Source organism: Canis aureus, chromosome 11, assembly GCF_053574225.1.
Source record: "Canis aureus isolate CA01 chromosome 11, VMU_Caureus_v.1.0, whole genome shotgun sequence".
Taxonomy (NCBI): domain Eukaryota; kingdom Metazoa; phylum Chordata; class Mammalia; order Carnivora; family Canidae; genus Canis; species Canis aureus.
In genome coordinates, this window is record NC_135621.1 from 11,075,823 (window position 1) to 11,090,262 (window position 14,440).

A 14,440-nucleotide genomic window follows, 5' to 3' on the forward strand; every position below is an offset into this window, starting at 1 on the left:
CTGCAAGGTCTGGCACTCTTGCATTTCATGGCTACAAATGTGAGCGAGGGAACCTTGATATATCCCAGAGAAGTGGTTAATAATTTAGCACTATGGTGTTCTTATAATCTGATCTGGACCAACATAGAGTAATGGTGAATGTACAGTCCCCCTCCACAGCAGAGAAATTATTATAATGAAGTATGAACTTCAGAGAGATTCTCCTTTTTCATTACTATGGCTTCCAATCCCTGATGGACAAAAATCTGCTAGATAAAGGCATCCATGCTCATTATTCTTCTCAAACCTTATCAAGAAATAAAATTTTATTGTCAGCACAGAGAGTTCATTACATCCTGCATTTCCTGCATTGAGCACTGTTCCATAATTTATCAGCTATTCAAAGATAGCTGCCACAAGAAATGCACACACACACACACAAAGACGCTTGAAAGAATGTCTTACCTCTCTGCTGGGCTGTCAGCTTCAATATAGGAAATCAGAGGTGGAGAAGAGAGCGTCTCCGTGGCAAACACACTGCCCTGCAGTTGGATCCCAAATCCTGTCACAGGATCTGCTGTCAGCACAACTTCTGTGGTTTCTGTGTGAACGACCTGCCCGGCCAAACCCACTGTGCTTGAGGCTAATGACACTAGAGGAACAAACACAAAAAACTATGACTTTAGGTTGGAGGAAGGATACCAGCATTTCTTTCTTTCTCTTTCTCTCTTTCTTTATTATTAGAGAGCAAGGAGGACATCTCAAGGAGGCTCCACACCCAGCGTGGAGCCTGATGGGGGGCTTGATCTTACGACCCTGAGATCATGACCTGAGCTGAAACCAAGAGTCAGATGCTTCACCAACTGAGCCACCAATGTGCCCCAGAATGCCAGCATTTGACACAGATCATGTCTCTGGGGGAAAAAAAAAGCTCACTGGCAATGGTGGGAGGTTATATTTTGGTCTTCTAGATAAAAACTTAGTCATAACTGAACTAGATAAAGGAATCTCCCAATATTTGTCACATTTTAGTAACAACACCAGTGTGGCCTCCTCCCCGTACTCAGACCCTGTAGCAGGGACAGTTGTGGGAGCTGTAGGAAGAGAACAGCCTTGGGATTGGGTACCTGGCTTTTGGCCCTGGCTCCGCCAGCAGGCAACCAGCTGTGTGACCTTGGGGGAAAGCATTCATTTCTTTCCTCTCTATGAAAAAAAGGGTTGGGCTAACTGGTCCACTACGTTTTCCACTCTATCCATTTGTGTCTAAGCCTTAAAGTTTTTATAAATAATCTGATCTTCAGCTTTGAAGGGAAAGACTGGCTCCTGGAATGGTGAAGATGTGCTAAACCACCAACCTTAATTTCGCACCAGATTGGCATGATGGAGTCATTTAAACTTTACATTTCTCCTATCCCCAAGTTTGGGCTCTTTAGCCTTTGTTCTTTCTCACTGGATCTCCATCCTATTTTGTCATCTATTTCATCTTTCCTCTGGCCCTCATCAAAGCCTCCAGATATCCATCTCTGTCTTGTTCCTAAACCCAGCCTGGGTCATGGAAAGGCCACTCAATTCCTAGATGCCTTTCTCTCAGCATTCCCCATTGGAACCCCTGCCTCCTTCACTCTCTGTGAGCAAGCTCTCTACAGGGTCCAATGCTGGACTGTCACTTCCTCCAATTGAAACCTCCTGTAATTGTGATTATATGGCCTCTTTACTGTAATGGTTCTTTAGCTCTCTCAGTGCTGATTATTGGTAATCCCCCCAAATTCAGCTCGCTGTGCTGGACCCCAGTGTCCTTCAAACTGGAGAGAGTTCCAGGATCTTCATATTTGAATCCTCCTTGTTGATCACACAACCTTATTAGCCATCTCTCCCAGTCCTTAGATACTAACTTTCCCTTCTTGATGACTTTTGGCCCTACTCCCTCTCACTTGTCTTCTAGTTGAGTGGTTTTCAAATGATTTTGTTAGCAACAGATTTCCCCTCCTTCAGATGAAAGTATGTAAGGGATACCTTTGTATTCCAGATAAGAACAGAGCTACTGAAGGTACAAGAGACCCTAGAGGAGACCTTCCCATCCCTCATGGATGAATCTGGGGAACCTACTTTGGAAGCTCTCATCTTTACCCATTGCCTTTTACTAGATCATTTCCTTCCACGCTCTACTTGGACCCCTGGTGGCCACTTCAATGATGCATTGCTGGTATGAGAGATGCACAGACCTCATGACATGTTCTCTACTCTAATATGCTATCCTCTCTCATAATGCCTGCTTGACTCCAATGCTCTTACTAAGTTCGCTGAAGAGTGCGAGAGAAAGTCTCTATAAATTCCCGCAATTCTCTATGGGGCCCTGGATCTTCTGTTATGTAATATTTGATTTCTCATAGGATCTGTCTCAAACATTTCTACCATTTTAAGGATCAAACTTTACTCCTTACTTCACTTCCTTCACTGACAAGAGTTCCTTAAAAACATTCTTTTCAACCTCGATTTCTCTAACATGATCTGCTCTCACTTCCTTTTTTTTCCTGCTTCAGGAGGATATATCCTTCCTTCCATTTCAAGGCTAGGCCTCCTTTCTAATACGATCTATTTCCACTCCCTGTGATTTTTGTGCCACATAACTTTTCTCTTGCTTTTTCCAACTTTCCTGCTCAGCCTCCTAGCTTTCTGACCTCTCCCTCTAGGTCTGTACTGATTCTGAAACTGTTTAAAACTTGGCCTCTCCCTTCACCCTTTACTGAATCCACTCTCACTGATGACTTCCTGATTGCCAAAATCAATGGCCTCATCCACTTTAACTACCCTGCAACAACTGGCTTTGGGAACCATTCTTTTCTTTCTGGAATTGCTCCCTTGGTTTCAATGAAGCTTTGTTTTTAATTTCTGACTTTTTTTCAGCCCTTTCCAGTTCCTTTGCCTCTTCTGCACTGCAAACGTAGAGTTGCCCCTGGTTCTCTCTTCTTAGTCTTCTCTCTTTTCCCTCATTCACTTCTCCTGCTTCTGTAATATGACCTCTGCATGTATCTTCTCAAATCTAACTCTCCAGTTTCTCTCAAGCTCTGGGGATGAATTTCCTGACTTGGATATCCCATCCATAAGGATGTCTCATTGACTCCTCAAACTCAACCTCTTAAAAATTGAGTTAATCGTCTCCTCTTTCTCATTTCCACTACCATTTCTATGAATGGGACCATCATGCTTCTAGTCCACCAGGCTTGAAATCTCAAAGTAGACTTTGACTTACAACATCCCCATTGTCTCAAATTCCATCAATTGCTAAGTCCTTTCAAGACGACCACTGAAATATAACTTCTACAAATCCTCTTTTTCCTTCTTGCTGTTAATGCTTCAAATCAGGCTTCCATTTTTATTTCAAAAATTTGCACACACATGTTTCTGGTCCTTCTGTGCCCAACACTTTCTGCATATTATTGCCAGATTAACTTTCTCTTCATGATGAGGCCCCCAATTTATCTACCGTCTAGAGGAGGGCCTCACCATTGCTAACACATATCACTATAGAGACTTACAACCAGTGTCCTTGCCTCTTGTCTTGTGCTAACAGCCTCCAAATTGCTGCCAGAGTGGCTTTTCTAGTATGCGAAGGTCATCCCCCAATTTATAATCTTTCAATGCCTCCCTGTTTCTGTAGAACAAAGTCTTCAATGCTAGCAGAGCTCACAGCACCCTTCCCAAGTTCATGTTCTCCTGCCTATCCAGTCTCATGCTCCTCTGTGCTCCCTCCATGTGCCATGCTGCAGCCATATGCTGCAGCCCTGCTTTCATACTCTGAAGGTCCCTCTGGTCCTTCCCCTGGGTTTTCAATGTCCCCTTCCCTGCCTTATCCAGGCAGAGTTAAGTCCTCACTTTTTTTACATTTCCACATTTTAATACATGGTCCCATTTCAGCATTTATCACTTTTTTATTTGCCTGCCTTTCTCTCCCCTTGACCCTGAGTTCTTTAAAAACTGGGACCCAGATCTTTTTCCTCTTTGAAATCCCAATGCCTGGAACATTCAAAGAACACTAAATAAATGAAGAACAAATTGAATTTTATGATGCTATCCACATTTTCCTTTTCAGAACCAACATTTTCTATAGGTTCTGCTGACTTAGGGAGCTAAAAGTTTTTCCTCAGGACCCCAATTTTTCTACTATGTGGTTCATTCCAGCATTGCAGCTGCCAGGGCAGAGGATGGCGAGGTGGATCTTTGTCTAGGAAGAGGAAGGAAAATTACCTTCTTCTTAAGAAGCATCATCATTGTTCTTGCAACCAAAGCGATGTGATTAAAGCAGCCTGCAGGTTAGTAGGGAGTAAAGGGGAGCTTCCAACCCTGAGCTTTTTACAGGTGGTGGCCTACAATTCCAAGATCTGACACATGGACTGTCACATATTAATTCAGATCACACTTCCTAGTGTGCCTTTGTTGATGTCAATCGTACTTTGTTCTTCAGATCATACATTTTCTTACTGGAGGCACACAACCCCTACAAGTAGTTAGTCACGATGGAGGGCTGTGTTTCTTTCCAGTCTGTTCTCATTGAAGACAGGAACATAATAATAGAATATCACCTCTTTGGCAGATTACTTACATTCTGTTCTCTAGGTGGTAATTTTTGGACCTTGACAGGAAGACTTTACTCTCTGTGAATTTTTCTATAGGTTCACATTAATATGTATTTTTTTCCATTTGAGATCTCAGTTTGGTATAGATTTTTGGATTACTTAATTAGAGTTAAAAACCATTTTTGAACCTTTAAGACACCTGATTGGCATTTCCACTAAGAAAGAATTAAGAAGAAATAGGTCAGTCATAATAGGAAGGATTAGGCGGGGTATAGTAAAGACCTATTCAAAGGCGAAAGCTTCCACATTTTTGGAACAGTTATTAAAGATAGTTGAGAGACTGAAGTCTCTAGAAGGTTTTGAAAATGGAAATAAGTGCTCATTATGGGCATCATTAAATCTGTAAGCTTCATCTGGAGGCAAGTCAAGGCAATAGAAATTATTAGGACATTTAATTTAGGATTAAAAATATGTTAAATGGTGGTTCTATAATTATATAAATTTATAATTTATCTAATAAATATAGGATTAAATAATGTAGGCTTTTATAATTAACTCTGAACGTCCTTCGATATACTGAAATCTGTTCTTTGAAACGGTAACATTTCATTTGAAATTGTATGTACCGATTACTCACACATATTAAAGTCTTGCAAATTATTACCAGATATGAAAAAGATAAATTGCAGATCTAAAGATGATGAGCCAGAAGAAAAAAAAACAACCAATATTACTTGGAGGAAAAAAAAGATGAGCTTGATTATCCAGCTTCATTAATGTGGCCAACTGGCAAAAGAAAATAAAGGTGATTTATCATGAATTATAACCCTGTAGTTTAAACATTTGTATGATGAATTCTCTGTCCAGTAGCAGCTACTCTTGCAGGGTACTGGCTCTGGCCACAACCGAGGTTGTGTTTGGGATTTGCCTCTGCTCCGGCCTGTGCCTGTTCACATTTGGAGGGTCCTTGCACAGCCCTTTGGGTGTGCAGGAAATGACCCTGTGTGTTTGTAGGCTCTTGTCTTTCCTGATGTAAGTAAGGGAGGAAAACTGAAGATAACTCGTTAGCTTCCCGAGTTAAAAAATCTGCCAAATGTCTTCTTAATTCAGAAGTTTGTGAGGTTTACTAGCAGACAGGAAGAGCATTTCAAAAGTATGCTGAGCAGCAGACTGCAAAGATTTATTAATATTCTGTGTTTATCACTATTTGATCCTGTCACTCAAGACCTCTGCCTCACTGTAGTCTTCCCAGTGGGGACGGCCTGCTGTGGACCCACACACTGGGTGTGTAGCACGTGATCCCATTCAGGAGCACAGTGTGGGTGTCCAGCTGCTCCCTTCTGCAAATGAGGGTGGGCCTGAGCTCATAAGCTGACCCCGGGGAGGGCTCCCTGCATGCTCACTTATAAAAGCTTACCATAAGCTGCCTTTGGCTTGTGTCCTTTTCTCAGGGGTCGGTGGCAGGGACAAAAGTTGTCAGGTTTCTTCATTCTCCTTCTTTCAGCTCTTTCCAATGTTGGCCTCCCTGCTAGCAAGTGGTGATGGCAAAAGAGGCAAAGACTATTCTGGGAATGTGATCTGGCATCTAAGTTGGCTGCAATTCAGGAGGACTGTGAACAAGCAGAGTCTACACTGGCTCTGTGTGCAGCAGCAGGAAGCAGGGGGTATGAACCTGGTCCACCGCCTAGTCATGCTGCCATCATGGGCGGATGATAGGGCTCTGGAAAAAGCCTTGACCTCTGAGGCAGAAAAAGGGACAGCCCAGGGTATGGGGCAAAGCTCAGTAAGATTCCAAAAGGGGTGACAAGAGGGTTCCCTCTGTGACACGGCTCTGCAACCCTACCGGGGCTCTGTGACACTCCTCTCGGCCTAGTGCTCAAGGAGGAGTGCTGGGGACACTCATCCTTCTCCCTGGGAAACAAACGTGGCATTTTCCTGGTTTAATTCTTGTAACGTGTTGCTACAAACTTCCTGTATTTTCCCCTTTGGTCAATGATACCGAATGTTTTACTACTTATGTGAGAAGACTTAATTCTTTTCTGGCATGTCCTTTTCTACTATAAACATATGTGAGAGTTTTTTTTTCTTGTTTTGCAAGCTCTGGCCTCACTTCATCACCAACACAGCGTAGCGACTTTTTATTATATTTGTTGTGACTTTGCCATGATTCACCATCCATACAAATGGCCTGGTTGCCATAGAAACGTAAGGATTAGAAAAGGGGCAGCAAATGGTGGCATAGAATAAAGACATAAATAAAGTGGTGGAAGTAAACCATGGTATAGTGAGAGTGTAATAAAACTTTTATTATAAGTTATTTGGGAGAACCTTTACAACTAATGTGACCATACAAAGAAGCAAGAACAGAGAGAGAGAGAGAAAGAGAAACAAACAAACAAAAAAAACCCCAAAACAAAAATCCCCCAAAACTTCATTCCTTTTTTTCTGACTTTGGAATGCTACCATTATTTTTGTAGGTCTTTTTGGAGTAAGAATAAAAGTTTTGGACCTTATTCTTTGATTACAATATAAAATGTCTGATCTCTCGAGAGACATAAACATTCTGGGAGGTATATGGTCAGTGATGCTCTGGTGGCCAATGTCTACAGCAAACACAAATAGCTTGACATTTCTTCAGCCAGGTTTCTGTTTACATTTCTACTATGTCAGAGAGTCACTTCCCGGTTCAAAACAGAATTTATGAGTTGGTTATGGGTATCAGTGACAGTGTGGCCTCAGCTTTGTTTCCTTCTAGAAAATTCAAGCCATGTAAATATCAACCTGAGAGAGCCAAACATATTATCACTCATTTGTAGTCACTAATGTCTTTAATCAATGTAGCGAGTCTGACATAACACAAACATTTAGCCGTTGAAGCAGAAGTACAAACATTAATGAATTCATTTTAATTGCTCTTCTGAGCCTGTTGCTGTCAGTGGGAGGCACACGGAGGCCTCAGAGAGCAGCAATTTCATATACAAAAATCCACCACAAACCCTGCAGGTTTATATGGAAGCCTCAAAACCTATATGGAAGCCAAAGTAACCACTGTGAAAAATGCGTCCCTATAAGAACACTGTCAACAGATTTTCACACATGACAATTTAGATTCAAGGCATAATAACTAATAAACTGTTTAAACGGCTAATAGTTCAATAGTGTTTACCATTTACCAGGAGTTCTAGTATATATATGTTAATATGGAATATATTTCATTGGGTAATTAGGAAAATGATATGTATACAATATATACATGTATGTATGTGCAGCTGACATATAATTTTATTATAATATGCATATTTTGTATGTATGTATATATATAATTATTGGAGTTCGATTTGCCAATATATAGTATAACACCCAGTGCTCATCCTGTCAAGTGATGTATTTAATAATATATAATATGTATATATTCTCATCATAGCCTAGAGTATATTTCTTGTCCCATGGGTCCCTTTTGGTGGTGAGAATACATATATATATTCTTTCATATAATTTTCACAATTACCCAGGGAAGCACTATAATTAATCCTCCTTGTGTAGCTAAGGAAGCCGTGGCATAGAGAACTTAGGTGACCTGCTCAAGGTCCTACAGTAGTGATGCCGAAATCAGAACACAGGCAGCCTGGTTCCCAAGTCTATGCTCATCACTAGTTTACTGCCTTCAACTAGTTTCTTCCAAGAGTGAATAATTTAGTTTAGTGTCAGCTAAGAAACATATGAGACTTTAGAAGCTGTTTATTCTCATTTTAACTAAACTCAATCTTCCTTCTGTTTTCCTAATTTCAAATTTACTGTCATGCACCTATATGAAAGGTGACAAGATATCCCTTATGTTTGAAGGGATACGTATGCAAGTCAAAATCATGAATATACCACAGTGGTGACCCTATCTTTTGCAATGGTTTCCTTTGTAAGGAAACAGCTTCCTACAACATGAAGAGTCCATTGCCCGGTGTGAGTGATGGCTGGCGTCCTACACTGAGGGTGGCATGGTGAGTCCACTTGTGAAGATGAATCTCTGGCAAACAAGCTGAAGAGCCAATAGGCCCACACATCCCTTCTCACAAAAACATTCTTTCTTCATTTCCAGTCTTGAAGTATCTGGGTTTCATTTTATTTAGGTAACTTAAGGGTGTTCCTTATTTTATTTTTATGGTAAGCGCAGGAAGAGGGCTTATCTTCCTTGAGGTTCTCCACGGGAATCATAATTACAGCCACCAAAGGGGACATAGAGAACAAGAAATGCAACTCTCTAGACTATGATTAGATCTGCTTGGAAAGATAAGTGAGCAAATGTATAATCATATTAAAAAAATGCATGGGGTTCTTAGACTTATCAGAAGGGGGACAGAGTTTTCAACAAATTGCTTTAGAGGGAATAAGAAATTGACAACAAATGTTTCCTTGCCAAAGCTACCCAGAATAGAAGGAAGGAGTCTCCAAGGGAAAAAATTTACCTCTTTGGTTATTTTCTCAGATTGAAAGAGCAAGAAAAAAACAATCGAAGACACAGTTGTAGGCAAAGGTAGAATGAACCTAATGAATCCAGCCCGAAATTGTATTGGCCCAATCATTACCCTATAGATAACAGATATCATTTCATCGATCTTTGGCACTGAGCTGTGAGCTCCTTATCCCTCAGGCATCGTAAAACACGCTCGCCACAGACTCCAGGTGGCCCATACGTTTTCTCTGGGCCAAAAGACAGCGGTTACCATTTCACTTACGTGAGCTTTTGAAGTCTTTCTTTTTCAGTCTCCTCCTCATCATGGTTCCACGAGGGCTAGTAGAATAGAGGCTTCGAGGTAAGGTCCCCATGTTCAGGGAACTCAGGCTGTATGCACTCATGGAAGTAGGAGAGAAGGATGACACCAAAGCTGCTGTAAGAGAGTAGACACTTGGCACAGAGCATTCCCAGGTGGGGTGTGAGCCTGCTACCCTTGCCAACCAGCAACAGTCCAGCAAGACACACGGGATGCAGAGCATTGGCTAGGAAGTACCCCAACTGGACAGAGACCAGGTCTCAGAAACCGTGGAGACAGCACTTTAGGATCTGAGAGTTATAAGAGCCACAAGTGCCTGAGGAGCATCATGATCCTCGTGAGCACAATGGAAGACACAGAGGCTCTATGAGTGTTGCTTTAGACACACACAACAGTAAGCCTTTAAACGAGCTTCCCCATGAACGACAACTCAATGCATCAGGGTCATAATCTCATTTTCATAGATATATTCTGACGTGAATCTCATAAGTGGTTCCAAAGACACAGGGAAGAGCTGAGAGCATTGTATGCTATATAGTATCTCGAATTGTTATTTCCTGACCACATATAAAGCATCCTGAACAGTTACTTCCTTCCCTAATGACAAATGCTTTCTGATGGCGGGGAGAAAAAGGACTCAGATGTCAGAAATGATAAGTTGCTACTACAGGAAAAAAAAAAAAAAAAGCACATAACACACAGGAAGCCAAATATGGTATGAGTTAGGTATGAGGAAGAAGAAGAATATAATTTCAATAAAAGAGCAGGAGGAGAAAGTCTGGAACATTACGAGGGCTGTTTGGAGGAGGTGCTTTCGGGCCTGGCAGGGCTGGCACTCTGCAATGGTCAGGGTGGTACGTATTAGGGTGATGGCAGGTGTGGAGGCTGCAGTGGCTGCTGGCCCAGGAATCCCACGTAAGTTGCCTGTCGCTCCTCTGAATTTTCACTGCCCACATGAAGTGATGATGAGAAATAAGAAAAACAAACAAACGACAGAGAACCAAAAAAAAAAAAAAAAAAAAAGGAAAAAAATAACTGAATTATACAAATAAAAAGTGTAACAAAAAATGAAAGCTGCTTTCAAAAAAAAAAAACAAACAAACAACAACAAACTACTGGCTTTGCCCTTTCTCAGTGGTCAGCAAAACAGATGATTAACATCAGGGATGGAAGCTTTTCATCTTCTCAAGAATAATGCATGTCTTTCCCCAGCCCATTTTTTTCTTCTTTTAAAATGACTATTGAATCAATTTCTAATCTCCCCGTGTGCTTTGCAGCAGAGATTAAAAACATTTTTTTTTAAACTTGAAGTCAACCCCCTAAAGATCTATGGCACGTGATTAGTAATTAAACATTTGCACATCTTGGCCAGTTAGTAGCACTTGTTTTGAGAAAAAGAAAAGAAGGAACGATAAATCACACTGGCTCATGATTGAAGTAGTTTACCAGTCACACATCACAATTTACTGTTCTGACATTTTAATTATACTCTGATACATCACTTGGACTTGATTTTTCAAAAAACAAAACAAAACAAAACAAAAACTACACACACACACACACACACAGAAAAACCCACCACAAAACCACCAAAAAACCCCATTCTCAATCATCTATCAATACTAGGAGCTTACTTGTGTCCTCATAAGGAGAAAATAAAAGTCTCAATATACTTTATACTCTTTTTGTATTTTTGAAAAACATGTTTACATTTGAAAGAAAGTTAATTCTCAGAAGATTCCACACATTCTTATATTTTCTTAAGATGCCACAACGTTTTAATAAAGCTTATTTCAAAATTTTCCTGTCCCCTTTATTGAAAAAAAAAAAACCCGTATACTGTGTTTCTAAGTTCTAAGTTCAGCATTATTTAGATTTTCTTTTCTGCCCAGTGTTCTGAAAGAGGGGCAATGTTATGTTTGTCACTATGCCTGGTGTGAGATTTTTCACTGAACAATCTTAAAAGACTTAAAAGTAACACCTGACCTCCTGTCTCCTTTGAGTGTCATGAGTCTAAAGTAAGATGCCTAATGTGTGAATTATTGAACATTTACTCACGTAGAGAGTCGAATGCCCTGTGAGTATTTAAAGGAGGCTCGTTTAGATAAGGGCTCAAGTTGTACCATCTGTGACGGTGGCATCATTGGCCACCTGAGCCGATGCAGGGGGACAGCCCTGGAACTAAAGTGTGAGTGGGGAAGAGCACTGCAGGCTGCGGCCCACCTGGGCTTCGGTCTGGAGAGATCCAGGAGCCTGGCCAGGCACTTGGCCTCCCTGAGCCTCAGTTTCCTCACATGTCAGGTGGAGATCACAAAGGCGTCTCCCCTGCAGGACAATGAAGAGGACGCTGCACAGGCTGCTTCTGTCCTGCTGTGGTTTCAGGTTTGGGTTCCAGCTCCCTGTCCTCTGTTCTAGTCTCAAGCCATCACCTACCTGGCCCCTGCAAGACCTGGGGACTTGGCTCCCCGATTTGTCTACTGTAGACCTCCCTCCCAGGATCTACAAGACAATCTTTTAAGGTACATCTATGTAAGGTAGATCATGTCACTCCCACTTAAGCTGCTCCAATGGGTTACAAAGACGAGAATCAAATGTGACCCCACCTACTTCTATCTCCAGCTGTATCCCCATCCCTCTCTCCATTGCCTTGGTCACACAGCTATTCTTAGACCCAGCCAGGCTGCTTCCTGCCTCAGGGCATTTGCCCTTGCTATTCTTCTTGCCTGCCTGTATTGTCCTCCCAGGGGCTCAAGGAGCATGGTTGGCTCCTTGTGATTATTCAGGTCTCAGCTAAGGTGTCACCTACTCAGAGAAGTTGTTCTGACCTCCTGGGCTGAAGGGCTGCCCGTCCCACGCTGTCCCCCTCTGCCTCTATATTCCTCGTGGCACTTACTACAGTCTGAAATGGCTTTACTTATTTAACACATTTTAAATATTTGTCTCTCCATAATGAACATCTGTGAGGATAGGAACCTACTCTGTCTTGCTCACTAGACATCCTGTAGCAGCTCGCAGAGTGCCTGGTGCATAATGACAGATGAGAAAAGACGTGCATAAGTGGATAGGAATCAGCAGGGAGGTACCCGTCCACACCGCAGCAGCATTTTCCAGGTGATAAAGAGCGTTGCAGGGGGGGTAGTTCATAGTGGATTCTTTTTCCCCATCCTCATTCTATTTTGAGGAGTACAAGGAGAATTCTTAGCAAGATGCAGGCCTTGCTGGGTCTGGCCAATGCACAGCAGCAGCAGCCACTCGACTGAACTTCTTACACAGTATTGTCTGTGTTTCAAATGAAGCCAGAGCACAGTGAGTGGACTTGAGAATTCTACACTCACTTTTTGACCCAGTTCTTTAAGGAGGACTTTGAAAATTATTGGGCATTTTTTTTTTTTAATGACCATAGCACCCAATGAACAAATCAATAAGAAAGCTATTCTTGACCACCATTGTGTGCTGTGCCAATTAAGTGTAGGTCACAACCTTTACCTTGACTTTGAGCTGCTGGTAAGGGCTAAATCTTCATACATATGAGATAATAAAGGACAAAAATGACACAAAATAATGCATGAAATTGTAGGCCACGCATAATGAATGCAAAAGGTGTTCAACAAATACTATAGGCCCAGGAGCACAGCTCCTGCCTTCTTTGAACATACACTCCAAATCAGTTCCATTTTACGGTGATGTACTTGATACTCACATGCTTGTTAGGCAAGTACTTCACGAGTTTAAAAATAAGATGTCACATTTTGCAAAACACATTTCTATACATTCTCCCATTTAATGGTCCACTAATAAGAGCCAACTTCTACTGAGCCCTTGGTATATATCAGGTACTGTGCTAGGTGCTTTCTTGTGGATTATCTTAGATAATTCTCTCAATATACTTATGAGGCAGGTATTGCTGTTGTTACTACACCCATCTTACAGATGAAGAATCTGAGGAATAGAAAAGTTGGGTAGCTTGCTTAAGGTCCCAAGTGGTGGAGCCAGAATTAAGTCTGGAAGTCTGATTCAAGAGTCCCTGCCTTCAGCCACCACACATTGCCTCTTCCTGCAGGTACTCCTGGATTTGATAGAGATTCATAAATACCAAGTTAAAATAGAATGCTTCTTACATCTTCCATGATGACGTCACTACCCGGAGTCTTAAGATGTATCCGACATGGAGGGTAGTTTCGTTTGCTATCGTCTCTAACTGTACCCTCTTGCCCTGTCCAGGATGACTAAGGGCACAGGCAACAGCTGCTTTTGTGGTTGCTCCTGGAGCTCAAAAATGGAAGGCCCTCCAGGCACCAAACCTACTGAACCTTGTGACTAGCTCCCATGTTCTCTTCCAAAGCCTCATGAACTTCAGTCATGATTATGTCTCCCAAACACCCTCAGTGGGAACAATTTCTAAGCTTATTGGAAACTCATTCTTGTTGACATTTTTAATACCATTTATCAGCAAAAGGCACAGTTAATCTCATTCCTAGTTGATGGGCTCATTTCCCTATATCTCTGAAAACACTGTGGTGAAATGTTTTGTTGTGAAGCAAAATTTGGGAAATATATCTCCATCCACCTTGGGATGAGAGACATGCTGTTCAGGCCCCAGAATTCCTGAAAAAAAAAATAACCAGAGCTTTCTTGTGGAAAAAGAGTAGAACTATGTAAAACAACGCTACCACATAAAAAAAAGAAAACCCAGAAGTTTGAGAATTATAAACCACCATAAAATTTTTTTGGTATTTTTTTCCCTTTCTTAACTGTGATTTAATTATGTCTCTGAGCCCATACTTTTGTCCTCTTGGAAATGCAAGTCTGATTTTAATGTAAAATGTAGAGAAATAATGAAGACGGTGAGCAACTTTCACCCAATGCAGATGAAAGGGTGGGAAGTGGAAACTAGAATTACTTAAATTACCAGCCCCCATCTTCCACCCCCATCCTCCATTATGAAAATCACAACGGCATCAAGTTTTCCACAGTGGAAAAAAAAAATTTTTGTTCTTGGTCTGCATGCATTTTAGTGTATAAATTCGCCTTCTCAAATTGTCTTGACAGGTAAAACTATTTAATATTTCATGAATTGGGAACTATTTGGACTACTTATGATTTGTACACAGGGCCAATGAA

The 14,440-nt window shown here is 41.4% G+C and overlaps 1 protein-coding gene across 22 annotated transcripts in view; it reads right to left on the minus strand.

Annotated features, from left to right (window-relative positions):
* The window catches only part of GRIP1 (glutamate receptor interacting protein 1), a 664,081-nt gene that overhangs the window by 74,841 nt on the left and 574,800 nt on the right, over window positions 1-14,440 (minus strand). For 16 of the 22 annotated variants that reach the window (XM_077913731.1, XM_077913735.1, XM_077913732.1 and 13 more), the window contains 3 exons: window positions 10,110-10,265; window positions 9,284-9,436; window positions 445-631 (listed from right to left, as the gene is read on the minus strand). In XM_077913731.1, the coding sequence (XP_077769857.1) occupies window positions 445-631; window positions 9,284-9,436; window positions 10,110-10,265 (496 nt within the window). The remainder of the gene's footprint in view (window positions 1-444; window positions 632-9,283; window positions 9,437-10,109; window positions 10,266-14,440) is intronic. The other 6 variants (XM_077913736.1, XM_077913734.1, XM_077913728.1 and 3 more) reach the window with 3 other exon arrangements.